Source organism: Cucurbita maxima, unplaced genomic scaffold (genome assembly GCF_002738345.1).
Source record: "Cucurbita maxima cultivar Rimu unplaced genomic scaffold, Cmax_1.0 Cma_Scf00021, whole genome shotgun sequence".
Taxonomy (NCBI): domain Eukaryota; kingdom Viridiplantae; phylum Streptophyta; class Magnoliopsida; order Cucurbitales; family Cucurbitaceae; genus Cucurbita; species Cucurbita maxima.
This window is the reverse complement of record NW_019272037.1, coordinates 1,637,926-1,665,676: the sequence shown is the minus strand read 5'-3', so window position 1 is coordinate 1,665,676 and position 27,751 is coordinate 1,637,926. Positions and strand designations below refer to the sequence as shown.

The 27,751-nt window shown below is 36.7% G+C and overlaps 6 protein-coding genes across 6 annotated transcripts in view; 2 read left to right on the top strand and 4 right to left on the bottom strand.

Annotated features, from left to right (window-relative positions):
- The first annotated feature begins 1,230 nt into the window (after positions 1-1,230).
- On the top strand, positions 1,231-2,085 carry LOC111495799 (ethylene-responsive transcription factor 12). The gene has a single exon (XM_023145988.1). It carries the CDS (start codon positions 1,418-1,420, stop codon positions 1,898-1,900), a length of 483 nt encoding a protein of 160 aa, XP_023001756.1. The 5' UTR covers positions 1,231-1,417; the 3' UTR covers positions 1,901-2,085.
- A 3,208-nt stretch (positions 2,086-5,293) lies between these two features.
- Positions 5,294-8,375, bottom strand: LOC111495802 (protein yippee-like At5g53940). The gene is made up of 5 exons (XM_023145991.1): positions 8,078-8,375; positions 7,557-7,600; positions 7,145-7,253; positions 5,604-5,659; positions 5,294-5,513 (listed from the first exon to the last, which is right to left on the bottom strand). Exons 1-5 carry the CDS (start codon positions 8,171-8,173, stop codon positions 5,435-5,437), a joined length of 384 nt encoding a protein of 127 aa, XP_023001759.1. The 5' UTR covers positions 8,174-8,375; the 3' UTR covers positions 5,294-5,434.
- A 646-nt stretch (positions 8,376-9,021) lies between these two features.
- Positions 9,022-9,811, bottom strand: LOC111495795 (ethylene-responsive transcription factor 8-like). Its single transcript, XM_023145984.1, has one exon. It carries the CDS (start codon positions 9,734-9,736, stop codon positions 9,125-9,127), a length of 612 nt encoding a protein of 203 aa, XP_023001752.1. The 5' UTR covers positions 9,737-9,811; the 3' UTR covers positions 9,022-9,124.
- Positions 9,812-11,701: 1,890 nt separating this feature from the next.
- On the bottom strand, positions 11,702-14,981 carry LOC111495786. Its single transcript, XM_023145969.1, has 9 exons — positions 14,667-14,981; positions 14,373-14,500; positions 13,963-14,010; positions 13,713-13,826; positions 12,866-12,934; positions 12,717-12,773; positions 12,406-12,561; positions 12,071-12,151; positions 11,702-11,967 (listed from the first exon to the last, which is right to left on the bottom strand). The coding sequence occupies exons 1-9, from the start codon at positions 14,815-14,817 to the stop codon at positions 11,899-11,901; spliced, it is 873 nt and encodes a 290-aa protein (XP_023001737.1). The 5' UTR covers positions 14,818-14,981; the 3' UTR covers positions 11,702-11,898.
- A 271-nt stretch (positions 14,982-15,252) lies between these two features.
- On the bottom strand, positions 15,253-25,781 carry LOC111495753 (glycogen phosphorylase 1-like). Its single transcript, XM_023145923.1, has 22 exons — positions 25,057-25,781; positions 23,981-24,095; positions 22,879-22,979; positions 22,216-22,307; positions 21,826-21,961; positions 21,655-21,723; positions 21,391-21,492; positions 21,045-21,143; positions 20,744-20,854; positions 19,540-19,746; positions 19,205-19,312; positions 18,982-19,077; positions 18,844-18,900; positions 18,212-18,358; positions 18,067-18,126; positions 17,851-17,955; positions 17,514-17,675; positions 17,270-17,343; positions 16,720-16,843; positions 16,028-16,119; positions 15,792-15,912; positions 15,253-15,712 (listed from the first exon to the last, which is right to left on the bottom strand). The coding sequence occupies exons 1-22, from the start codon at positions 25,717-25,719 to the stop codon at positions 15,560-15,562; spliced, it is 2,994 nt and encodes a 997-aa protein (XP_023001691.1). The 5' UTR covers positions 25,720-25,781; the 3' UTR covers positions 15,253-15,559.
- Positions 25,782-26,184: 403 nt separating this feature from the next.
- The window catches only part of LOC111495767 (pentatricopeptide repeat-containing protein At5g46100), a 4,325-nt gene continuing 2,758 nt past the window's right edge, over positions 26,185-27,751 (top strand). The window contains exon 1 of the mRNA XM_023145947.1: positions 26,185-26,360. The gene's annotated coding sequence lies outside the window, so the exon portion shown is untranslated. The remainder of the gene's footprint in view (positions 26,361-27,751) is intronic.

Below are 27,751 nucleotides of genomic sequence, written 5' to 3'. Positions count from 1 at the left end.
TATTATGTCTGGCTTTGTGATTGTGTTTCTGTTTACCTTGTTATTACAGGAATTACGGATCTACACAGTGATATGATATTGTCCTCTTTGAACATAAGTTTTCATGAATTTGCTTTGGACTTTCCCAAAAGATTTCGTACTAATGGAGATCCTAAATTAGCCAATCTAGAACTTTCATCCACCAACCTACCTAACATAATCGGATAATGAATTTGAAAGTTGAATTGTTCTGGTTTTTCATCACTTGTTCACGCAAAACTGTTGCCTCACGTCAAAACCTGATTTGTGATTTGTATTATTATTATTATATTTGTAGGTGGGAAGCTGGAAGAAGGGAAATTACCAATGCAGTTAAACAGAAGTGAAGGGCGGAAGAGCACATGGAGTGTAATCTGACAAGTAGTTTTTAACTACTTCCGGACAAAATATTTTACCATTTAACCTGCATGTAAATTTTATTTACGGAAGATAAAGTTTATAATATTTTTGGAAGTTTTAAAAAAAGGAATCGAGACGTCATGAACTGCTGATATAACCTTACTTTTTTGTCTGGAAAGAAATAAAAGCAGCCAAAAAAATAATACACAGAAACCCCCCATTGGCAGTAACTACGTATTTACAATATTCATTTCGAAGTAAATTAGCATTCCAGCGGAATTGAAACCTCCATGTTCAGTCATTGTCAGAGTCCCCCCACCGTCCCTCCCTTCTTTTACCACCAACTATCTGGCCCCTCAGCCACTGAGCGGCTGAGCCCCTCTCTGGAAAACAAAAATAATAATAAATTTTAGTGAGGGGGAGAGAAAAGAAAAAAGAGAGATAAAATTGGAAAAGAAAAGGAAAGGAAGGCCCAGCCCGGCCCAATTGGAGGGTGTTCCCTAGACTGAGACACCACTTATAAAGCCTCCACGTGTGCCCATTTTCTGACAGTCCCACATATTTTGGCAGGCGCCGGTCAGCCCCCCATTCGTAGGGCTTACGTCATCCTCCTCACGTCTAATCAGGCGGCGGCTCTCTCTTCCCTTCCCTGATCCAGGCCCCACCCTCCTCCTCCTTTTCCTATTTATAATATTAAATTAAACCCTTTATTATTATTTATTTATTTAATCAAAATCTGATTCTTAATCTCTCATCCGACGGCCGCTATATGAGGTATTTATTTTGTTAATAATAACAAAAAAAAAAAGGGTTGAAATATGTGTGTGTATTTATGCCGTGTACCCGAGGATTACGGGTGACTTGGTGGGTCCCTTCCCTTCCCTTCCCTTCCCTTCCTTTCCCTTCTTCTTCCACTTCAAAATTGTGTTAAAGCACATTTCACTTCCTTTACTCACCCAAATCTCCTTTTTTCCTTCTGTTCTTTTTGTTTTTGTTTTTCTATTTTTTTTTTTTTTGATATTTCGTTGGTGATTCCCCCATGGCTTCCACTCGCGAGGCTCACTACAGGGGCGTCAGAAAGAGGCCATGGGGTCGCTACGCCGCTGAGATTCGCGACCCTTGGAAGAAGACCCGTGTCTGGTTGGGCACTTTCGATACCCCTGAAGAAGCCGCCCTTGCTTATGACGGCGCCGCCAGGTCCCTCCGCGGCTCCAAGGCCAAGACCAACTTCCCTCCCCCTCTCTCCCTCGACCTCAACGTCTCCTCCACTCCTACAACCTGCAACTGGCCCTCCTCCTCCGCCGCCCCTTCCTCCTCCTCCTCCTCCTCCTCCGCTCGTCTTCTCCTCGGCGATTTCCTCCGCCACGGCGCTCGAAATGACTTGTGTAATGTCAATGTGGAGGCCTCTCCGGGGCTGGTGGACTCGAGAGATCCAGCGCCCAACACTACGGCGTCGTTTATGGGGCACGTGCGTCGTGGCCTCCCCTTTGATCTGAACGAGCCTCCACCGGTGTGGCTATGATTCATTCAACAACCCCACCACACGGCTTTTACCGGCGTTTTTAACGGACATCTCTCTCATTTCTCTCACTTTTTGTCGTTTTTTTTTAATATTCTGACAGTATTCTGTATCCACTTTTTCACCCCTAGATTTAAAAAAAAAAAAAAAAAAAAAAAAAAACCCATTAAAAGAATATGTAAATACAAGTTTTTGGTGGATATTGATTGAAAAAGCTTGCACCTTTTTTTATTTTAATAATATTTTCATGAAGCGGCGTAATGATGCCGGCGGCCGTCCGCCGAAAATATTGCTTCCATCCGACGTTATTGGTTCGAACGCATATTAATATAAATATAATAATAATAATAACAATAACAATCGTCACGCGCCAAAAGCATGAGTTTTTCTTTTTTATTATTATTATTTTTTTTATTAATTTGAATTGGTGTATGCAACGACGTCGTAATGAGGGAAGGAAGCCCAAGCGTGTGCACTTTATAATAATTGCATTCCTTTCTTGGTTTCCCTTCGCTTGGTACGTCTGCTTTTGTGGTTTCGGCAATTTCAGCACCCTATTTATTCATCCTTTTTTATTTACCCTCTCCCCTCTCCTTTTCCACGCGCCTTCCCCGCGCGTCTACTCCAATCCCCCTTTCTTATTTTTATCCTCCGCCGTCCGCCGTCCGCCGTCCGCCGTTCACGATTTTCTTTACTTATTCTTCTTCCCTTTAAAATATTTAATTTAATATCCATTTACTGTTTTATCCTTTTCCCTACCAACCTTTCTTTTCTTTTTTCATAATTAAGTAGAGATAATAATTGAACTACAAACATATCTTTTCTGTTATGATATGTGTAGCTTCAACTTTATATTTCTTTCTTTTTTTTTGAAATAGCAAATTTTCAAAATAATTAAAATAATAATAATAATAATAATAATAATAAATGGAATATTTTGGTGTATTTGAAAGAGTCAAAATTTGGTTGTACTATAAAGTGAGAGTTGTGTGTATGATTGTATGAAAGTGGGAATTGGGGAACATTCCTTTGTTGGCTAACCTTCCCTTTTCACTTTCTTTTAACTTTTGTCAATATTTGCTCACTTCAATTTCACTTTTTTTTTTTTCCCTTCTTTTTACACCATTCATTTCAAGGGTAAAAATGTCATTTTTAGTTCCGCTATTCTAAGTTTCACTACCGATAATTTTAATTATTGAAACTTAAAAAGATCTTTAAAATGTCGATAGAAGCTATCTTCCCAAATTGGATAAATAATTTTTGATAAATCTTTAAATTTAGCCATTCAAATTTTAAAAAAATTATATCGAACATGGTTGGAAGTCGAAAACATACAACATCCCAACTACATATAATTTGACATTAAAAAAGAAGGCGGCAACCCTAAAAAATCAAACACCCATTACAAAAACGAGGGTAAATAAATAATTATATGTGTTTATATTTTGGTGTACAAAAAGTCAACAAGAATTGCAATGGGCTGGTGGGTTACGTTGCCCGCCTGGTTTACTTCAATTTCTTAAATATTAATCACGTGCTCTTAATTAATTTTAGTAATTGTAGAAAATTCAACCCAAGAAAAAAAAAAAAACAAAGATTTTGAGACAAAATCTTGGTTGATTATTAACCTATTTTGGCCTAAATAAAACAAATTACAGCGCCAAACCAACCAACCAACCAAACCCCGTTTTCCATTACAAATTTGTTCGAGATTTTGTCTGTTTGGAATTTGGATTTTAGTTTTTTTTTTTTTTTTTTTAAAAAACATTGTTCACCTTAATTAAATTAATGAAGCTTCCATAAAAACCTGGGTGGTGAGGTGGGGCGAAGTTGAAAAAAGAGAATAGTTGAGGGGGGCGTGTGGAAATATGAAGAAATTAAGGGAGTGAGAAGCAGTCGCAGAAACAGAGAAAGTGCGGTGCAGAGTCGACGCAAAATAAATAAATAACTAAATATATAATAAATAAATGGCGTCATCATAAAAACTGCCACACCCACACCACCTGCACTTTGCCACAGCCGTCATTTCAAACCGCCACGTCCTCCCTCATTCCATACCCTTCTTTTTTTATTTTCTTTATTATATTCCAACATGCTTTTACACATCTCACCCATCCCCCCAACCCTTTTTTTTTTTTTTTTTTTTTTTTTAAATAAAGAGTAAATAATAATAATAATATATAAATAAATAAAGGAATTAATGAGGGTGTCGGTAGCTGAGACATCACGGCGGCTTAACGTCGCGCCAACAACTAAACAAGCCGCTCTGAAGTCTTTTTTTTTTTGGACCCTTCCTTAGGCCTTATCCACTCTTTTTCTGTTTATTACATTGTCTTATATTTACCCTTTAAAACACGTTTGCTTTGAATTTTGCTTCAAATATATTAAATAAATACCAACTCCTACTTTGATTTCTCAATTCAAAACGTGGCAGATTTTATTTTTCTAAACTCTCAGCTTTTTATTTTGAATAACTTCATCACACTTAGATATTATGCTCGTTTTTAATGCACTAAACTAAACAAATTGATTCTTATGTTTATGGTTAAAATTTCACAATAGTATAATATAAATTCTCGTGACTTTGATAGATTATTTACTTATAAATCAAGATCAACCTTTTAATTAGTTCATGTGGAGCTACTCTCCCAACAATTCTCAACATGATTCCCACATACACGAGAAGACTTTAGTCAGGAAGCAGAGCCTAAAATCATTTAAAACTTGCTTGCTCTATCAAGCGAAAGGGAGAGGACGGACAGACGCTAAGCAACAACATTGAAGATTTCATTCCGCCCTACCAGATAACGTTTTAAATGAGGAGCCGGCTGCAGTCCCACTCGTCGAATACGGCGGGGTTTGCCGAGCAGCCAAGCAAACAAGAGGCGGCCCCTTTGCCCTCTGTCCTTACGTATTACTCAATACTACTGCGGCTCTGCAGGTAAATTTGAGGTACTCACAGCCTCAACCATTCATCCAGTGGCCCATCTCTGTCCCGCCAATAAGCTAATCATCGGCCTCTACAGCAAAACAACTTATGGCAGGGGGGCCCCTTTCCCTTTCCAATGGCTACTTTTGGCTTCCCACTGATCTTCTAACCATACAATCAATAAGATACTATGATAAAAGCGCAAATACTTCCTTTTTTCTCCTTTTCTTGTTATGTTATCAACTTTACAGAAGGCACAGCATAAAAAAAGTTCAACTAAATTTGCACCAACAAGTTTAGAACGATTGAGAACACCTTTTTAATAAACTAGAAACAAAATTACCTTTAATGGATCCATGGGCAATCACTTTTACGAAGATCAGAACCATCCATTTTCTTAGCGCCATCCCTTCCGTTCATTCGAATAGAGATAAGACAAAGGCTCTTACCGAGCATTCAAGACACTATTCGATAAAAAGCTTATGATATTATAGATTATGGTCATGCAGTTTAATAGTAGTTTACAGACTCTAGAATTATTTCTACATACAACACTTTGACATGTACGCTAGAGTTTCCTTATTCTGAGAGAATTTGGCAGAAACTCACTAAGGATTTTCCATATCGCTTGAACCAGGATGAGCATCTCCATTTAAGTCTTCCATCATCTCCTCAACTATTCTCCATCTGTTAGAAGCATAAATAAACTCAAGAACCAATAATGTATTTACAGTAAACTTCATGTTATTTGGAAAGATGAGGAAAATGTCTGAGTACCTCTCAAGAACAAACTTCCCCTCCTTGTACTTTTGGTATTTGTCATGTGTAGTTACCTATTGAAATGCAGCAATATCAATTTAGCAAACTAATACTTCAACCAACAACTCAACTGAAAATCCCTTCATAAAAACACAAACCCACAAATGTTTTCAGATGCAAACCATAAATTACACCATTTTCAACTCTAATTTAATGTTATTTCAGGATTTCAGGCAGATGAAAGGTATTATCACATACGTATACATGCATATGTTGGAANTTTTTACACATCCTTTTTGGTAACCATGATTTTTTTTTTTTTTTTTTTTTTTTTTTTGTGAACTCAGTACAATTGCTGCTGGGCAAACATGATTGTTGCACCTTACCTTCCGTACGGCATTTACATCTAATTGTGATGATTATATTATGCATATTATTGTTTTCTATGTCCTCGCTAGAAAGGAATATTACATGTACACTATGCATGAATTAAGTAATTTGTCTATTAAGTCCTTCAATATTCAGAATCAGAGGAAGTAAAAGAGAAGTGAAGAAGGCACCCCCTTTTAGCTTGTCTTAGGCTACAAATTATAGAGAGAAAAAACTTCACCTTAATCAATAGCTGAAATTTTCAAAAACTCAATATTATTGTTATCATTATCATTACCCATTTTCCATTGAGCAGGTTTCATATAAAAGGATTATAAAAATTAATAATCCAGAACATAGCAGAAAGACAAGACAACGAAAATCAAAACCAAAGAAAAATGAATAGAAATGAAAGAAAGCAATACAAAAAAAGAGCTGAAACTGTGATGAATTCTGGTCTATGAGAGAAATCCAGTCTTTGACGTGATAGAGAGAGTTAGAGAGCAAAGAACCCCTCACCCCATCCTTCCTCTCCCAAAATTTAGATTTTCAAACTCCAGTATTCAAGCACATACCATAGCACCTTTTCTTTTCCCAAAATTTCAGACAAAATAGGATTTTATTATGTATTGTAATAGCAAAGAAGTGGCTATTACATCAATAAGAGTTGGGAGATTCAAACCCATGACCTCTTGAAGATGTTTTAAGTACTAAGCTATGCTCGTGTTGGGTGCTTCCAAGAGTTCTTTTTCCCTCTTGTTTTCGATTTATTCTAATTGGTCATTTTTCTTAAGGATAAATTGAACTCATAATATTCCAATATATTTTATCGAAGTTTCCTAATTTGAAATAGAATAGCATGTAATCATATCAACGAACCCATGTCCATTCTTTATAGATCATTTCTAGTATAGTACATTTGATACTGGAGGGCATCAGACCAACTTCTTCTCACCTGAACTAGTTACAGTGAATTATGTTCACCAATTAATTTTGGAAGTTGAAATATGCATGAGATAGATAGTTGATAACAGTCAACGGAACGACAAACTTAAATGTATAAATTATAAGTTGCTCCTTTAACTGTTGAGCCAAGTCGTGACGATTCCTACTTCTGAACAGTCATCAGTTCTATTAAAGATGATGGAAATTAGACTACTTTGCATAGATAGCAAGAGGAGAAAACTTACATATTTCCATCCAAGAATTTGTCCGCAACAGCAACAAAAGATATCTTCCACAGTGTGCATACCAGAAAGCATCAGCCTCTCCTCCTTGGGACCAGATGTTATATTCACTCTGCCAAACGGTTAAGAGTCCATGTCGATCAGAAATGCGCAGGAAAAAGGAAGAAGGATAAGAACTGTGAGGCAATATACTGTAATTTTTGAATCGTGAGAACTGCCTAAGAAATATTAGTAAAAACCCGAACCATCACAAGCTATTTCTATATATAATTGTTCTCAAATAAGGAAAACAGAATTTAAAGGGAAGTCAATCAATTCTCCTCCTCTTACAGAAGTCCTCATCCAATGGTTCCTCAAAAAAATCTAGACATTTGGATTTGAAGCTGCACATAAAAATAAAATCAGGGCCACTTACACATTGCTGAAAAGATATGCCCTCCCTTGGCTGCAATTGAAAGTCTGGGACAATAAGAGAACAATAAAAATTCATCAAAATGGGCAAGTCGAAAATGCAATGGAAAAGATTCAAAAGGAAATCGATCGTAATATTGTTGGAATTTCACTTCCAACATAGCATTTAAGACTCAGTAGCGTCATATTACATAGCGACAAGGGACAAATTAACCACACCCAGAATATGCTTGATATTTCAATTAAGAATGCTTGGCTCAAAAAACAAAACAAAAATCAGGAAAGAACGATTGAACAAAGAACGCATAACGCTAATACAAGGAAAAACAGTCCATCTTGACGCAAACCTATAATTCGAGGACTAAAACTCCCGTTTTCGGTTCAGATTGTTGAGAAATTGAATTCCAGAATTTCAACGAACAAAATTGTAGCATGTATGGGCGAAATTAGTCGATGGAAACGAAGAAAGGAGTTGAGAGAATTCGCAGAGAAAAATAAAACGGAAGAGGTAAAGAGTGAGAGTACCCGAGAAAGGACGTCATCGGCAAGAGCAACATTGTTATTACAGAAGCGGCATCTGTAAGACCTGCCTTCCAATTCAACAAGAAAAACCCTACCCATTAAAACCCTAGAAGAATCCCAAATTGAAGACCTAAGCTCTCACCAGACTCATACGCAAATATTCATCCCCCTCTCCTCCAGACAAAATCAAAATAACGAACTTGAAACTTTGTCATGCCTGGTCGGTTTGCGAGATGCCAGTAGCCGTTTCCTTCCAGCTACGGGAACCGGTAATTACCGGTTCTTCCTTTCTTCCCCTTACCAGTTCTAGTTTTGGGCTTCAGCCCACTCAATAATGGCCCCAAACTCTTTTTTTTTTTTTTTTTTTTAATTTTTTTAAAATCTGAATTTAATTGTATTAATTATTAAATATGAGTTTAGTCCCTACATTTCCTTCATTCAGCCTGAGAAATGATTTTAATTTTTTTTTACTCTAAAATTAAAATTGAAATAAATGTATGAAAAAATAATTAATTAGGTTATTAATAATGGATTTGTTAATTGAATACTGAAATATGATGACATTAAATAATAAATATTAAAATAGTATACACAGACAGTAAAATGGTTTGGAATTGGTTTTATCCATAATAACTCCACAAACTTAAATAATAGTAAATAAATAAAAACCACAAATAAATTGCTACTTCCTTAATATAAAACTCTGTTTTGTCGTCTTCCTCTGTCCTCATTACGTGTCCAGTGGACCCCTCCTCTCCCCTTCCCTCTCCACCCTCCGCCTCCAAATATCGTCCCGTCCGGCGATCTGGGCTGCCTGAGCTGACTTTCACATGGACGGAGAACCCAATTAATCATGTTCTTCTTTTCTTCTTTCAGNTTCCTCGGTCGCCGGAAGTTGTTTTGTTTTTTTTTTTTTTTTTTTTTTTTTTTTTTTTTTTTTTTAATTAAACAAAAAGGAGTTAGATAGTCCTGATAGCTAGTACACGTGTATTAATTGACATGGAGCTTCAAAAATGTTGCCATAATCCATCGATGTCGAAAAATTGAAGCCTACGCGGACTCCGGTGGAGGGAAATTGAGATCTAGATCTAGAGTGGGTCTTGATTTGTGGTCATTTTGATTCAGATTACTAACGGAGGATGAATCTGAGTCACTTTGAACTCCGCCGTTGGGGACTGTTTTTTGGTGGCGGCGATCGAAACTCGCGGCGGATTGATGATTATGAAGAATCTCAACCATTCCGTGGCGGAAAATGGGATGATCGAAGAGGAAAAGGTGATTGGGCGGCGGGAAAATTCCGAAGGGGAAGGGCGGCGTGGATCCGGCGGCGATAGCGTCAGGTTCGTGATTGAGGTCAAGAGTGGGGTCTGGGTTGGGGGATTCAACGGTGCTACTTCTGTTGACGATAACGGGAACGGGAAAGGGAAAAGGAAAGTTAGTCTTAGCCTTGGCGCCGCGGAATTTGCGGGCGGCGGCATCGTAAGCCATCGCCGCCTCTTCCTCTGTTTCAAATGTGCCTAGCCACACACGGATCTTCTTCGCCGGATCTCTAATCTCCGCCGCGTATTTTCCCCATGGCCTCTTCCTCACTCCTCTAAAATGCACCTCTTTGTCCTTGCAGCCGGCTGCCACCGCCGCCTTAACCCCGTCTCTCGGCGCCATAGTTGATTGAAGAAAATGGTGATCCGATTGGTTCTAAGTTGATAGAGGAAATGGAAGTGGAAAGGAAGGGACTTGGGATTTATAGAAGAACATTTTGGAATTTTGGAATTTTGGAATTTGATTCAATCAGAAATGGCAAAAGTCAAAAGCAAGGAATTTGACTTCCCGGTCCCATCCCCACCATTTATTGTAGCATCATCCAATGGCTAGTATTCAACCATCATTTTTTTCTCTCTAACTCTAATTTAATTTTTTTTTAAATATATAAATATAAAATTTAAAATTTAAATCTAATATAACCATTAACTTTTTTCGAAATATCCAATAAATACAAATTTACATAGTAAATTTGTAATTTGGTTATTATTATTATTATTATTTGTTTAAGAAAAGAAAGTAAGTTCGATTTTATTTTTGAGGTCTCCGATTTGGTGGGCCCCAAAAAGATCGCACCGGTCAAACACTGACGCGTGTCCTTGTTTCTGCACATCCTGGTAACCTCACACCACAGCACCAATTTTTATTTATTTTGTAAATGGAAACGGAAGCAGCCAAACAGCGCCGCCCCATAAAAGGATGACACTTCCAGTTTTCCCACACGCACCAACTTTTAAGATTCGCCCTCTCCACATTACGGGCCCACGTCTTCTCTCCAGACACTTGACTTTTGTTTACGCGCCAACCATCATCTTACACGCGCCTCTTGTCTTCATTTTTTCTGTCCTTTTAATTTTTGTTAATTTTAGTTCATATCACTATTTTCATCCATATTTTTTAAGTTTTTAACTTCAATTTATTCTCAATCAAAACCCTTTAAACATAATTATTTGTTGGTATAGTTTAAGATAACTTTTTTCTTTTAATTTAACATACAATCGATCCCTTGCTTCTACCCTTCTTGATGCACTCAGCTCAAGACTTACACTCGGACTTCAGCCATTATAGTTCATGTATAACCTAATGATTAAGTAAGGATTGAGAATAGGCGGCTCAGATATGATCTGATAAATTTTAAAATTTTTACTTTGCGTCGATAAATCTCAAAACTATTATTATTTTATTATTGTTTTTGTAAAGATGGAGTGTTTTGATTAGAGAGATTGGAGAAATGAGAAAAGAAATAATTGGGTGCACCCACTTACACGAGAGAAAATGGTCAAACACGTGAAAGAGGGAGTTGACGTGTGTGGCACAAAAGTCGACATCAAAACAAACCGAGTAATAGATAATGCTTACGAGGAACCATCCCTAAACCAATTAATGCCACGTGTAAAACTTTGAATCTTTGATTTGTTTGGAATTTATCGAATACATTATTGATTCAATTTGTTATAGTTTTGATATTTTGGTTTGGTTGATTGCATACGGTCCAGGGGGGGAAAAAACCCTTAACGATGGTTAAGATGGTGATATTGGTCCTTAATTAACCATATCTCAGTCGCATAATGTTATTTCGTTAACCATATCTCAGTCGCATAATGTTATTTCGATGTCCTTCATGTCGATAACACCACTCATGAATGGCATTACGAGGCAATGGCTTTCTAAGCCATGCCGCGAGCCTGTACCTAAGATATAAGTATGCTAGTCCTGCTCTTATGTTTTGCCTCTCCATGGCCAAGGGCATAATTCGAACAAGCATATCCAGTAAATGGGTTCGAATCCACGAGCCAGAGGCTTGGTTTGAACCATTGACGATCTAAGCTATGAACCATTGACGAGCCAGAGGAGAAAGTCATTAAAATGATAAAGGTTTTGTTCCTGAGGCTCAGGTTTCCAATGGTAGAATCGGCAGTGGTGATTCTCCGGTGGGAATAGGAAGAATTTGAACAATTTTTTGGAGTGCGACAGTTTTCTATGATATTTGATCGCCCACCTGTTTACAAAACCAACAAAGGGTTGGATTTCTTTCCTCCTTTTATAAATCGTATAGATCCTGTGTAATTGATGGTCGCCAGTTCTATGATTCAGCATTCTCAGTTTGATGTAAAATTTTAGAAAGTGTCATGTAATAAATATCTCAACCTTTCACACAAGATATCAATAGGTCACTAAAATGCTAATAATAGTTGCTACTATATTTCATATCTTATATTGGAAAATTTATCTCCTGGCTAAGCTAAACAATGAGAAGTATTCCCTCTTTTCTCAAGAATGACCCTTTACCTGGAAAATCGTGAAGAGAGGAACATCCAAGCACCAAAAATTGGGAAGGTAACCAGAGCAGACGCCTAAAAATTCATAAAACATGATTAAATTCGAGAAGTAGGCGAAAAAAGACAGGTAGGGGTAGGAAAAGTTCTAGATGAAGCATCAAGATTTTTGTTGGCTTACCAGAAAGAAAATAAATTCCCTGTTGGCAAGATATGCTGCATATTCATTTCTTTCCATTTCTTGTTTAATCAGTCTTTGTAACTGCAGATATCAATATTCAAACTTTATAGTCATTATCAAGGAGGGATATAGCTCAGATTGGCAATGCTTATTCCACTGCAATATCTATATTCTGGAATGAAATGCAAATGTCAAAGATTAAGAGATGGAGGTAGCAGCACATTTCAGAAGAAGCTATATGGTGTGCAATTCGTTTTATTCCCTTAAGTCTTTGCAGAAATTATTAGATCGACTTTAAGGTTTATGTAGACAAACACACACACACACACACACACCTCATGGTGATACTTTTTGGCTTCCTCATAGACTCTTTGGAAGTGATGGATGGCTCCTGTAACCATGGAACTCAAGGTAGACACTTTGGTGAACAGATGATGGTTTGATGTCTGAAGCGCCTTTTGAAGTTGATTGATAAAACGCGTGTTGACCAACTATACAGATGAAGCATCAATAAACTTACAAGTGAAATTATTTGGAAAAAAATGTGAAGTGATTGAAGACATTATGAAAGTTTAGGTAACCATAATGCACGGGGTGGCCAGAGTAATGAAAAGACAATGTTCAACCAAGGTTGTCCAACAATTACCTTCAAGTAGGTGCATCTGGTTAGAGCAACTTGCCGGTGGATCTTCAAAGCTCGTATCTAGTCACAAGCCAACAAAGTTAGTTAATACATCAGCAAAGCAGCTCAACGATAAAATTTTCAATCATTGTGCCCTCTCCAGCAAAACATACTTTTGTCATTTCAAGAGCCTGCTCGAGATGCCGAATTTGAACCCATTGTTCAGATACTATGCTAGACTTCTGGAAAATAAAATGGCCACAAAGTAAGCATACTAACCAAGGAATATGTACATAAAAGAACAATTTATCGATGGATATAAGTTGGTTGAGCAGAAGATATATTAATTACATAGAGAAGTGAACTCATTCTCAATCAGAGTCCAGAATATAAACAAGTGATATCCACCGCATTTCTTCAGTTAAATAGACTGTGGACAATGTTGTGCTAACATGCAAAAAGGGAGGAGAACATGAAAAACTTCAAACAAATGACCAGATGTTCAAGGATTTCTCTTTTTCTTATTGTCTATAATTAATCATGGCATGATAATGATAGTTAGTGTGAGATTCCACGGCTGGGGAGGGGAACAAAGCAAGGGTGTGGAAACCTCTCCCTAGCCGTGATGGGGAAGCCCATGAGGAAAAACCCAAAAACCTTGAGGGAAGCCCGGAAGGGAAATCCCAAAGAGAACAGTATCTGGATGAGTACCAGTTCCACTGTGTAACTCTGAAAGACGCGTTTTAAAAACCGTGAGGCTGACGACGATACGTAATGGGCTAAAGTAGACAATATCTGCTAGTAGTGGGCTTGGACCATTACATTTAGTTAATACCATGGAGTGTATAGATGAAAAAGATAATGTACATTATATCACACGAACATGCAAAATAATTATAAAACATTCGTCTTAGTTTTATAATTTTCCATGGCACATATGTGAGCATGTTGCAGAACATTCAAACACAATGCCGGCTAGAAAAACAAAAAACCTGTTGCAATCTGGTCAGAAATTTATACCTTCTTAACTTGTGAAGTAACCTCTTCCAGTTTTTTCTCAGCTTCCTGTACCTTGGCTTTCAGATTATGAATTTCGAAGTTGTTCTTTCTCGATGAAGCCCAGAGACGTCGTACCTAATATGCCCAAGCCTACTATATAGATTAATTGAACTTTTGAAGATGCTTCAACAAAATTTACCAGATAATTGGCTCCTTGATCAGAAAATCCAAAGAAGCATAAAAACTTAAATACGAAAAAGCAAACGAAAACCTCATCCTCCAGAGCAGCAATCCTTTCATCATCACTTGATGTTGTCCTCTGCATATCAACTAAACTAATATCAGTCTTAATGATGATCTTCGACATTTTCTCAAAGAAATAAGCATTTAGATGATGTCCGACTGATGTTTCTACCTATTGTCGTGCAATTGAGAATTAAACGCTTAAATTGGAAATAGAACTCAATCTATAATCAGACGAACTTTTGCATTGATCTAGTAAATTCGGAGGTGTGAATGGCTAACTGCCCAACTCCAAAATCCGTAAATGAATACATCCAAAACGTTTTTATGTAAGGTAAATAGACGAAGAATATGAAAATGCAATAGACGGAATGAATCTCTGTAAACGCACAAAAAGGTGAAGCAACATTGTCTGGCATTATAAAGCACGAATCAAACCTTCATATCAGATAGAGCAGACTCCAAGTATTGAATCTTATGGGACATAGCCTCGATTAGCTTTTCCTGCGCCTCGAGCTCATTTCTTTTCTCGGTTAAATTTTGCTTGCTTTCCTCCAGAACGGATTCTGCATTCAATTTTATTAAGTACAAAAACAGCGACACCAGAGAGAACTTGTGTAATAAATGCGTCAGCCTGAAGTCTAGATTGACGGAAACTACAATGAGCTAAATCCTGTGAAGAATTAAAACAGTTCAATGTCATGTGAAAGGAAAACAGTAAACGGTATGCACCTAAGTGAGAGATCCTGAGCTTGCTTTCCAGAAATTCGTCGATCAGCCCATGGTTACTTGATCGACCGGGCGAGGCGATTTCACAGACGGCGAAAAGAGATAAGAATACGGCGGGAAGGAGATACAAGATCTTCAATGGGCAAATCGCCATTTTTGCAGAGCTTTCTGAGTTCACAACCCAGAAACCCGCCTGCAATTTCTGCAACGCGAGACTACCTCACGCATGTGAATCATTTCTTCGCCGTAATCAATTTAAGATAAATTATTGTCAGAAAAAAGCTAAACATACAATTACTATTAGTTTGTGATGAAACTGTCCATAATTTATCCTAAAGATATCCCGAGAACTTACAAAAATATCATTACCATCTTCAACCTAATTTTTTTTTTTTTTTTTTTTTACTATTAATACATAGATGAAGATAATTCATTACACCACATTCATCTATACTGAACAATTTCTTAAATATCAATCTTTTTTTTTTTTTTTCCTCATTTCTATTCATGCAATCTTTTTTCACTCTTTTCAAGTATCATACTCTCATTTATGAGCATTGTCAAACATAAATATATGAAACTTAAACCATTTTTTGAGCTTGATTTTCTTTATTAAAAAATCAAATAATTATAAAATGGATACTAAATGGAACAAGTTAGAACATGAACTCCGTGTTTCTAAGATTGAGAAGTTAGAGAAACAATCTCTCCCTCTGGAGTTAGATTCTGAGGTCACATTATTGGGGCAGATGGAAAGCATGAGACTCAATAACGTCGTAATAGATTCTTCTCTGTGCACTGCACAGAGAAGAATCTATTACGAGGCACAGAAAGTTGGGTCGATGCGTTTCTCCATGATGGTCACTTTGCTTGCTTTCTTTCAGAAGGTGATCTGATCATAAAGGGCATCTACAAGGCTCAATTCCCCATGTCTGCTCTGCATAATCTTGGATGGTCCTGTCACTGCTGAACCTACCCGAACCAGCAGTGCTGAGGATGCTCATCTGTGTCCATTTCTTTTGATCAACAAATGCTTTATCTGCCGCTGCCTGGAGTAGAATGCAATTGATCATTATATCATTGTAAAACAAATTACGAGGAAAAGCCTATTGAACACCAAAGGAATACCTGTGCCTCTAAATAGCTTTCGAAATCGGCACCAAGGAGATAATAGTCGTTGCTGCCCTCCACAGTGTCGCATAATGATTGGAAGTAGTCTTGGAAGCCGAAGTAACCATCTCGAACCATTCTTAAAAGCAACGCATTACAGAAAACATAAAAAAAGGATTCTAAAAATTGAGGACAGTAAGCTCATTGTGCATTCCCCAGTGGATCATAACAGTTGAGAGAGATTGTATGTATACCTCACAACACGAGCAAATTGTAGAGGCACCTTAATTGTCGATCCTTTTTCACGCAATGTTGCAACTTCATGCACCTTTGCTCCAAATAAAAACTGAACCAAATAAATTGGAACTATCGTAAATCCTTATTACCTGACATAAACTTAGTGCACTCAAGGTTTCTGACATCTGAGAGACAGATTCTATTTCTAGATGCAATGGTGTGTGGGAATGGCAGTCAGCCTGCATAAAATTCTTCGAGACGACTCGTATGCGTAAAATTGACTTAATTATGCAAAAAGAGAAAGATTAAACATCCTAATAGCAGATGGAAAAAACAAGGTGCTACTGCACTTATCAAGATTCTTGACCAGTTTTGAGAGGCATATCAGTTCCATTTCTCTCTAACGCTAAGACAACTTAGAGACGTGATGGAAGATTTTGATAACCTAACAACACAGAGATAATGTGAGACTGTAATTTGCATTTGGAAAATAATTGCTATGAAAAAAGATGGTATGAAATGATTATACAACTACTTCATCGAAGGCATTAACTTCCAGTTATTTAAACATTTTCCTAGTTTGATTCATTGACTGCAAGAACCAACAATGTCCTAAAAGCAGGATGATTGGGTGATAAACTTTTCAATATAGATAAAGTTTAATTAAGAACCTCTAGTTAAGCTATAAACTATGAGAAAGATAACTCACCATGTTGTCTTCCCCTATTTCTTCAATTATTTCAACCGTAGATCCATCTGCTGTAGCTAATAATAAACAGCCATTCATAAGAAATTTCATGCAACCAGTGCCTGATGCCTCATGTCCAGCAGTACTACATCAAAATTTATTGCATCTTATGCACCAAAGAAGATGAAGAAGAAATGAAAGCTTCGTGGAGGTTTTTGTATAGACTTCAGTTATGAAGGAGATGGACTTTCGGTGACAAACTCACGATAGAAATTCCTTTGAATTTAATTTGAGCCACATTATCAGTTTTTTCATGTACGCATTCTTCAAATTATTAAAACTTAAAATCGTAAGTTCATTGATACAGTCGCACAACTAACTATTTCATTATTTTTGTACAGAAGTAATGTATTCCTGCATTTCTTATTGTAGATCATTGAAAGAACACTTGCAACGGGGTGCCTTCGTTTTCACCCCTGTATGGTTTTTCTAGTTTGATTATTATGTGACCAAAGTTGTCCTGTTTCTCTTCATAAAAGTGCCGTTTTCTATCAAAAGAAAATCAACCAACCTTATGTGCTGCGAAAGATCGGCACCAGGTATTATCATTTCAGCAACGGATACATTGTAATCAGGAATAAAGACCTGCATTATTTCAAAAGTCGTAGAGGTGAAAGTCAGTTGAAGCGTAGGAGGTATTTGTAAAGACGCATAACTATTGGTCATTTACAAGATAGAGGATTGAGCTAGCAGAAGACTTGAGATATGCGACTGACGTTATTAATCTTTTAGAAGATCACAGAAAAGCCTCTTACCAGTTTTAGAAGATCCCCTATGTCACTGTCGTTATTGATCTTTTCTGCTACAGCATGACAAAGTTTAATGATCTTCTTTGCCATTTCATAACCAGGAGCAGCCTTTCCTCCAATTATGCAGATGCGAGGTACTACTTTCTTCCGGTCATCCTTAGCCATATTCTGCAATAAGCAAATAAGTGGTGACCAATGTATAAGTTCCATAACAATGAAAATAAAATAAGGAGACCGAAGGCATGGAATTTATGAGATTGCTGAAGATATGTCCTTAAAACTGACATGGCATTCCGTCTTCTCCAATAAAAAAAGAAGGAAAACTATCACAGTTCCAATCTACCTTTATGCAGTCATATCTATGGATGATGCCTATTATATTCAGCAGCTGTCTTTTGTACTCATGTATCCTTTTTATCTGCACATCGAACATTGCATCTAAACTGACCTGCATTAGTCAAGAGTCGAGGTATTATCACAATGATACAGCAACATGTGATAAAGAAGACTAAATACAAGCAATTAGAGATTAGAGATACAATATGGAATATCTGCCCACCTTGAGGCCACTTGTTGCTTCAATGTATTCAGCAAGCCTCATTTTATTTATCTTCCGCACCTAAAAGTTCACGCTACAAGAATGAGACCCAACATCCATAACAGGTAGTCAGTCCAACTTCGAGAGAATGAATGCAATAAATTACCATTTGCCATTCTTGATGCAGGGAAATATCAGCGGCATATTCACGCAAGCCCATTAGAAGGTCAATATCACGTATCCAAGACTCTGTCCCAAGCCATTTTGAGATGAGAGCACATAAACTAGGATTGCTTACCACAATCCAGCGACGCTGAGGAAATCAGTCATCGAACAGATTAGTCAAGCACTTTCATGGAATCCAATTTGAAATCTTCTCAGCAAACAAAAAACAAGAAAGAGAGAAACAAGGATTTTTCCAAATACACGTGGAATATATGAACTTACGGTGGTGAACAAATAACCAAACAAGCATATCTATGACCTTAATAATCAAGATGACATCAAAGGAGCGTTATATTTATTAGGACGCAAGTAAAATTATGAGTCAAAATCAATCTTAATGACCAGGGGAAAGATGGAAGATCCCAAAACTATTGGAATACGTGGCATACACAGCCAATAGTTTTATTTTATATAGTTAATAAATAGTTCTGCTCATATTTAATTCGCTAAAAAAAAGTGAAATAGGTGCATTCATCATGTTTGCCAACCCCCTTATTTCCAATCATACTGAACAATAAAGAAAGATAATGATCAGACACATCCCAACATATTTGCCAGATCACTACAATCTACCTGGGTTACTCCATTTGTTTTGCACTGAAATTTTTCTGGCCACATCTCATAGAAGTCCTGCAAAGATGTTCAGATGTCAACTCTATAGCCTTACAGCCGAGCATCAAGTCTCTTAAAAGCTGATGAAGTTTGCAATACCTTAAATACCCTTGTTTGTAATAATTCTGAATGTAATCTGGATACGCCATTCACAGTATGGGAACAAAAAATTGACAGGTTTGCCATACGAATACTCTGTAATATGAAAAATTAATAACTTTGCAACATTCTTCAATAACACCATCCAAACAATCAGAAAAAATATTTGAAAACCGACAATGAAAACTTCATCAAAATAGAACTGTGATGGGTTTAGCAATACCTTCACAGCACCTTCCTCCACAATTGACATCCGGGACAGCCTATTATAGTCTAAACCAATCCTTCTCTTCAACTCCTCCATGAAATGCGAGTTTATGTCATATATAATCTAACAAGAACAACACCCCGTAAGCTTGTGAAAATTTATTTAGCTTAAATTAAGTAGAAGAGATATTATAAGAAGAAAGTGGTTGAAAAAAATTAAGACAACACTAGGAATACAACAAGGACAAGAAGCCTTGCTGACTCTCAAACATTAAACTTTATCATTCAAATGAACCAGAACAAAGGAAAACAAAATTTGTGATAAAACAAACAACGATGATCAGAACATACTTGTAAATGCCGTGGGAGAAGACTTTCAAGCAGATCAACAGGGATCTTCTCCAGCGCTTCAGCTAATACTGTGTGAGTTGTGAATGAAAAGATTTTGCATGTTATGTCAAATGCTTCATTCCAGCCAAGACGTTCTTCATCAACAAGTATTCGCATGACCTCAGGTATCGCAAGAGCCGGATGAGTATCATTCAGTTGCAGAGCAACCTAATACATAGAAGTAGGCACAGTTTATGGAAATGTAAAGCTGACTACTAATTCTGTGTTTGCTAGAAAATGACAAACAAGTGGGCACAACACTTAAAAAAAGAAAATATAATGAACCACACTTTCATTGAGAAAAAAAAAAAAAAAAGAATAGAAGGGTATCTAATAAAATCAAGTTCAGAAAAGAAAGGATACCTGCTATAGGAAGGGACTCTAGTTAACCAAAATGAGACAAAGTATGATTACAAAAAGAATTTGACATTGATGCCCAAAGTAAAACATGACCTTAGCAAATGACCGGTACTATCCCTTTCCACCCTCTAAAGATTCAATTGTTCCTCTCTCCCACAGCCCCTACACTACAGTGCACACAACAGCTTGACATAAGAAACGACCCCTCTCCCAAAATGGTAGATGGAGGACAAACTCTTCGATCAGACTCTAATCATTACGTTGGGAAAAACTAAAAACCAAAAACCTGAGACTTCCAATTTCAGGGAGGGTACTTGGTCAAGTAAGGAGTCAGTTAAAAATACAAAAAGACAAGTCTATTAAAGAAATTAAGAGGATAACATATGCTGGGAGGCTAGGGGGAAGAGATATGGCAGTATCCAATAACAACCTAAGAGGAATAATTCAAAAAGTGGAGAGTAATACGCTTCTTGAACAATTGGAGGCAGGCCTCAACCAATTTAAATACAAAATTAATTGTACTCCGCCTCGAATTTTAACATACACATAGTAGACTGGTTCATTAAATTCCAAGAAGGTATATCCGTTACTAGTACCAGGAGAAATCCCATTCAATTGCATATTGGGCTCCGTGTACCAGTAAATTAAAACCACATATCTTCTCAAACAAGATAGAAAATAATTAAAAATGAAAAATAATTTATTTAATTCAAAACAAGCATGTTAATCCCTTTGGTTTTATAATTTGTCTTTCAAAGAAATGGAAGGAAATCTCAACAGCTAAAGTAACTACTGGAATTATAACCTTGTCAGGAAACTGATTTAAGTCCTTATGACCATCCTTAAACCTGCGAATGATGTCTTGTAAGGATGCCGAGACAAAGAAATATTGTTGCTTCAGTCTCAGTTCCTTCCCCTGAAAGACAAAAGCTGATAGAGTGAACATATAAACAATGGAGGAGCGAAAAAACTAATTGCAAGCACTAATAATGTCAAGAAAAAAAATGCACATCTAATAGCATCAATGTCTTGGTTCTCTCTATAATTGAGTAGTATAACAATAGTATAAAAAAGATGTGATAAACGTAAATCAAAATCAAACCAACCTGATGAGAACGGTCATCTGGGTACAAAATACTGCTAATTGTTTCTGCCCTTTGCCTAGTTACCACAGCATCAATATAATCCCCAGTATTATATGCTTCCTGGAAATTACATTGTTCTGCAGTATTAGGCCATTTTTTTTAACAGAGATGAATAAAAGATTCCAAAACAGCTGCCCAGTGGAGTCTAATAAACTGTTATATCTTCATTATTGGGAAAGAGCTCATATTTTTATGATGCAATGAAGAATATATGCAGCTAAACAATGTGAAAGCTGAGTTTTTCATACGTATGATACTAGATATACATTGGAATTATTTCAATAGTATATTGGTGTTCAGTAATTACCATATCATGCTGATTACTTGGTTTGGCGGCCCAAAGGCGGAGAGTAATGGTATTTCTTGTCCCATAACCAGGTATAGGATTGTCATAGGCTACTGCTTCAACCTAAAATAATTGAGACAGACAACTCAGCTGATATAGTTTTGAGAGTCCTTCAACTTAGGGTGTAGTTTTCAAAAGTCTACGATTAGCTGTCTCAAAAAGAAACTAGGAAAAGGCGTTAAATAAACAACACAGAACTCCTGAAATAGGAATGATGTTTCTTACCATTTCACCAGGGATCCAAACTTTGTACTTCTCACCATTCGAAATGTCCTCTTCAACAGTACCATAGAACTAAACCAGCATCACGTAAAGTAAGTTGGAAATTTTATGCAAATTTCAGACATGCAAAAAGAGGAAAGCTTCAAAAATATGGGACATGTGACATTCGCAAACCTTGACGGGATATGTTACATGAACTCTCTCTATCTCCCAAGGATTCCCAAAGTTCAACCAATAATCAGGCTGTTCGTGTTGAAAGCCATCTAGTATGACTTGACGAAACAATCCATATTGGTATCGTAGTCCATAGCTAGAAATAGAAACAACATTGTTTCGGTATCACACATTCACACACATAGAAACCATAATAACTGAATTTACTTCATCATACTACATAGAGGACAAGGAGTTGAAAGGCTTTCTAAAGAATATTGAAGATCGAGTGCAATTACAAATTCATACTCTTATATACTCAACTGCAGTAGATACTGTACTATGGGTATGAAGATAATTATAATTACTCATATACATGAAATTCTAGAATTTTATCTCAAGGTGTAATACCCCCAAGCTGGAAAGTCCATAGTTGCCAAAGAATCCATTTGACATGCAGAAAGTCGAGCAAGGCCACCATTGCCAAGGGCAGCATCTCCTTCCTGGAAACATTGGTTACAGTTAGCATAAGAAAGCGAAGTAGGGTACGATAAAATGTGGTAAACAAGAAACAACATATGATATTTAAACCAGGAAAAGGCCTGGAAATTCTTAAATCCATGAGTGAAAGAGAAGAGGCAAACAGCAACCTCATCCCTATTCCCTGCTAAAAACACAACTTGGAAGATTGAGGTTGACAATGATGTGCCAGTAAGTCTTCACGATCTCTAGTATAACTCCAAACTTAACTCAGCAAAATCTGAGAATGTTTTTGACACTGTAATAGCTTAACCAGACATACGCTGGTCATTCTAGTACTAGTCATTAACATATGCGAGTAAAATTAATTTTGTTTTGTTTGTCATTATCATTTCATTTTGAAAAAAGGAAGGGAAAAATAAAAAAATAAAAAAAAGTTGAAGGGGAAATGAAAACAAACATAAAGTCTCTTCAGTACCATAATTTATATATAGTATAATATAGATGAAGAAAATGACTATAAATCTACTGAGTTAAACCATTCATGAAAGCTAAGATTGCAGAGATTAAGACAACTACCAAGTATGCACTAACCTGTTCTGCTAGAACTTCAAACTCAAAACCAAGCTGGCTCAGAGCATCAGCACATTGGTCACGGATACCAAGGTTGATAATACTATTTGACAAAGAACGGCCTGGTTTCAAATAAAGCTTTATATTGGCATTAATAGTCAAGAACCAAAGAGTAAGGACTAAAAATATGAGGGAAAGTTCAAGAATATAGAACGTTCTCTAAAATAAAATTATAGAAAATAACTGATAGCAGGGGAAGGACAACAAGAGACGATGGAAATGTGAGAAAATCAACAACAATGATCCTCAAGAGAATATAACCAGATTGAGTAACGATTAGATAGCAAACCAAAAGCCCAAAGCACTAGTTCAGTTTAAATGTAACCAAGAGTAAAATCAAAGCGTGCATAGAAAAAATATGAAACAATAGATGTGCAGCTGGAAAAATAAAAAGAAAAAATGACACACAGTGACGGGTCTAGTCTTTCAAACTAATTTGATCGACCAAGGAATATGAAACAGTCCTACCAAACTGCAAGAGCTGAAACTTTAAGTAGGTAAAATATTGAAGTTAAAAACGATTGTAATGGAAAGAAGGTGACATATTTGAAGAGTGCCAGCTTTGCTATGCTTATGTATTCTCAAATTATTAAATATTAGAAGTATCATGATTTTGTCTCAAAAAAGGTTACGTGATTGAATAACCTTGATGTTTTTTTTGTATGAGAAGAAAAAAAAAAGGATTCAATTATTCAATTGCTAAAAGAATATATTACAAATGAGTTCAACACTCATAATCTAGTGTCAGCCAGATGAAAAGCTGGCTATATCTGCAGTTGTTCAAGCTGTCAGTTGACAGTTATCTAACAACATCAGCTGACATATAACACCATCATACTAAAGGACTTAAAAAGAGAACTCAGAGAGAAGTTAGCAAACACTACATTCCATTTCAAAGACATCACAATTTGACGTCTCTTAGAAGTCCTTAAAAGAAGACCTAATGGCTGAAACCATAGTTAGTTTTAATGAAAACCTTTTTGTCATATTACCAGATTCTGATAGAGAAAACGACACTGGAATTGTAAAAGGAAACTCTTAACTCAGAAAAGTGCATAAATACCCATAAGATACTCAAGTGAGAGAAAGTATACGCGCTTCGGATCTTTCCTCTTGAAGTGTATCTGAGTATCATGCCATCGTTCAATCAATCGATCTCTTATGCAATGAGACAAAGCCTACAAACACCACTATTCAAAATTAATTATCAAATGATGATGAAAAGAAGAGTCAATTCAAGTACAAATAATTGTAACAATTTGCCAAAACTATTACAACATTACTCATGATTTGGATGCTTTTTTTATTTTATATTTAGAAAGAATGACCCTACATGTTTGTCACCAGACATGCTGCTTAGGAAAATATGCCCACAAATACTATGCAACAATACCCTGTTAATTATTCAAGGAAAAGGTCGCAACACAAGATCCATCGAGTGGAATTTACATGCCAATATTTTCATCGATATTTTAACAAATTAGAGGGTTTGAAATCAATACCAGAATAAATATGTTTTTTTTAATACGTCATAAGAATATGACATATGGAGAAATATATTAGAACTGTCGTTGATATATAATTTATGGAACTTTCTAAATTAAAACTTCTTTGAATGCGTGATATCTGTAGTTTTATTTTTATGTTTTCAGAACTTCGTTGCCTTTGAAATTTCATTTGTTTCTAAAAATGGGAGGTTCGATAGGTATGTCAGACTAGACCTTGACATGTTGAAGGAAATAAAATCGATCACACATCAACTCAGAAACATGGTGGAGAAAATTGTGGGTCAAGCCTGAGTAATTGTACAATCTTTTCCTAAGATTGTTCAACTAGCACCTTGTCATTCTATACAATGGCAGCCATGAGCAGATTCAATGATACATTCAAAATATTTTTCCGAACTCCAATTTGCTTATCAACTCGTGGGTCAAAGCTTACAGCTTATCGTTTCTCCAAGAGAATGTCAAATCTGTGAAGTTTCACATGATTACATGTCTAAACAACAGGAATCTATTTGTTCCAAAAGTAGGCGCATTCTACTCCTGTACAAGAAAATCGCCACAACTTGTACCTATTCTTGAATTGAGTACTCGAAAAAATTTTGTTTGGAATTTAAAAGTAGCTAAACGGAATTACCTGGTAGGCTTCAAAGTCATCAAAACTAAAGCGAGACCGGGCAACTGTGTACTCAACGTGATCGAGAATATCCTTTTGAAGGCTAACTGGATCATTTTTCAAGAACCCGTCCATCAACTCAAACATTCTTTCCGCCTTCGCTGTCCGATCCAGTGAGGAAGACAACAACCCAGGCTTTCTCACCACAATGCCACGAGTGGCAGGTCCGGTGGAGATCGTCAAGTCATCGCCACCGATCGCGTCCATCAGTGCCTTCTTGATCCTATCAATGCTCTCCAGATTTTCAATCTTATTGCCATGCGAATCGCTTACAAAGAACGTCTTGGTGAAATAGTCATCCTCGAACTCCACAGTAGCCTTGTCAATGCGCAAGCCGAGGACCTTGAAAACCCTGGTGATCACCTGAAGGAGGCCGATTCGATTGCGGGCCCGAATCACGAATGAGGTGGACTCATCCTCCTCAGAGTTGTCAACTGATATTGTTGGCACTGCGAAAACAGTCTCACTAGTGGGATTAGTTCCATTAGAGGCCTGACATATGAAGAAACGCGAAGATAAATTCTTGGCGCGAACTGAAAACGGGGGAAAAAGAATGGTGGGGGACGAGAAGGAAAGGCTTGATCGAACCGGAACTCCGAGAATCGGTAACGACAATGCAGACATTTCAGAAATTCAAGCTCGGTTGCCGGATCGAAATGGCTGAATCAGTGAATTCTGGAGTTAATATAATGATTCACAGCTTAATTAACTTTAAAAAAATGTTCGTACAAAAAAAAAGATAATTTGGGAAAGGTTGTTGACTTTTAGACCGAATCAATTGTACACGTGTCAGTATTTTATGGTTTTGCTAGATCAATAAACAGTTGCACATCTCGTGTATTTTGACACGTCGATGAGGCCGTTGATCTGTCCATCTTACGAATCCCATGGAGCCACGTGGTCTAAAGAATTTCTTAAATTGGTTAAATCTATGTATTTTTATACGAGTATTTTATATTATTAAAATATAAAATTCGAAAATTTCTCCGTATTTATTTTTTATTTAATTGAGATATAAAATATTTTTTTAGGTAGAATTGCTGGTGTATTATTATTTTACTATTTTGAAGAATTTATAACCTAAGGCTCTGTGACATTTATCGACCGGGATTTTTGCCATCACCTTGCCGCCTTTCAACGTCTACCTGATTAGGAGTTCAGCCATTGCCTTTGCTGGAGGTTCTTCAATTTACCTCTCCCTGCTACTGCATCTATCAATCTCTCACTTCACTCTACCCAAATTCAGATCTGCATCCTGTAGACAGGTACGCCCCACCTTCTGTACGAAAATTTCTGTATGGGCTGTAGGAAATAACAGATGGAAAATGTTGGGAAAGGATTATATTTCAGATTTTTATCTAGTTCTATGGAAGAGAAAATAGATTCTGATACTAGTTTGTGTGTGACCGTTTTGGACCATTCTCTACTCCGATTGCTGTGCGGAGGTTGGATTGCAATGGCAAAGTTTAGGGGGAAATGTATGGAGTAGGATACTGATGTAGAAATTTAAGCTGAATAGTAAAAAATTTATGTGATATTATTAAGACCAAAACGAATATCAGAAACAGGAAGGAGATGAACAAAGCGAAAATTAGAAACGGGAACAATAGTCTAACAGAGCAAACCCAGAAACAGGCCGTTCAAGGGAAAAATACATCAGTTGGGGCCAAGGACAAAAGCTTAGGACTTTGAATGTATTTAAGGGTATTAATCCTACCAAGTGCAACAAGCCAAGAAGAGAGCTAACTTGTTTGTGGGATGAAATATTTCCAATGTTTAGAGTAAGAGAATGGGGAGAAGGAGATTGGGACGAAATCAATTGAGAGAGAAACCACCGTAGGGCTCAAAGACTATACTCGACCATAGCTTGCTACGCCCAAGATAAAGCCTGACCCTTTAAATTATGGAAAGAAGTGAAGCTAACCTATTAATTTCTCTATTAAAAAAGGTTCTATAGAAATGAAAACAGAAACAGGTAGACTCACTCAACAGTGGAGTGATCGGTTTGTATTTTGCAGGCTAAGATGACTTCTGAGATTAATGCAGTTGTGGGATAGACTAACTATATTGTTTTTTTTTTTTTTAAGTTGTCATGCTTGAGTAAAGGAGAGGTACATAAATGAACCAAATATCATACCTAAATGAGTGTGATCATAAGGATATGATGGATAAGAAATGTTTAAAAAGAATATAGTTACTATCTATACCAACAAGTTGTACATGCCTTTTCGGTGGTTCAATCATATGAATCCAAAGTTAAGAGTGTCTGGCTAAAAACAATTCTATATTGGGTGATCTTGTAGGAATTTTCTTTGGAAACATGTGAGTAAGGACCAAGCATACTTAAAGAACCCATGTTAGTTTGTGGGTATAGCCCTCATTCTTAAAAGTAGTTCAAGATAAGTAGGTAACATGCTCAAATCGCAAGGGATGCAGGAGAACGTCAGAGTTATTAGCTGTCGAATCCAAATTCCAAATCTTAGCTCGAACCCTTGGCATGGAGCGTTACAAGAATAAACATAAGATGCCTTGGAGTGGGCGCGGGTGCCCCCAGGTACAAGGGAGCAAAGCTTTGATTCCCGGTTATTTATTACAAAAAAAAAAAAAAAAAAAAAAAAAAAAAAAAAAAAAAAAAAAAAAAAAAAAAAAAAAAAAA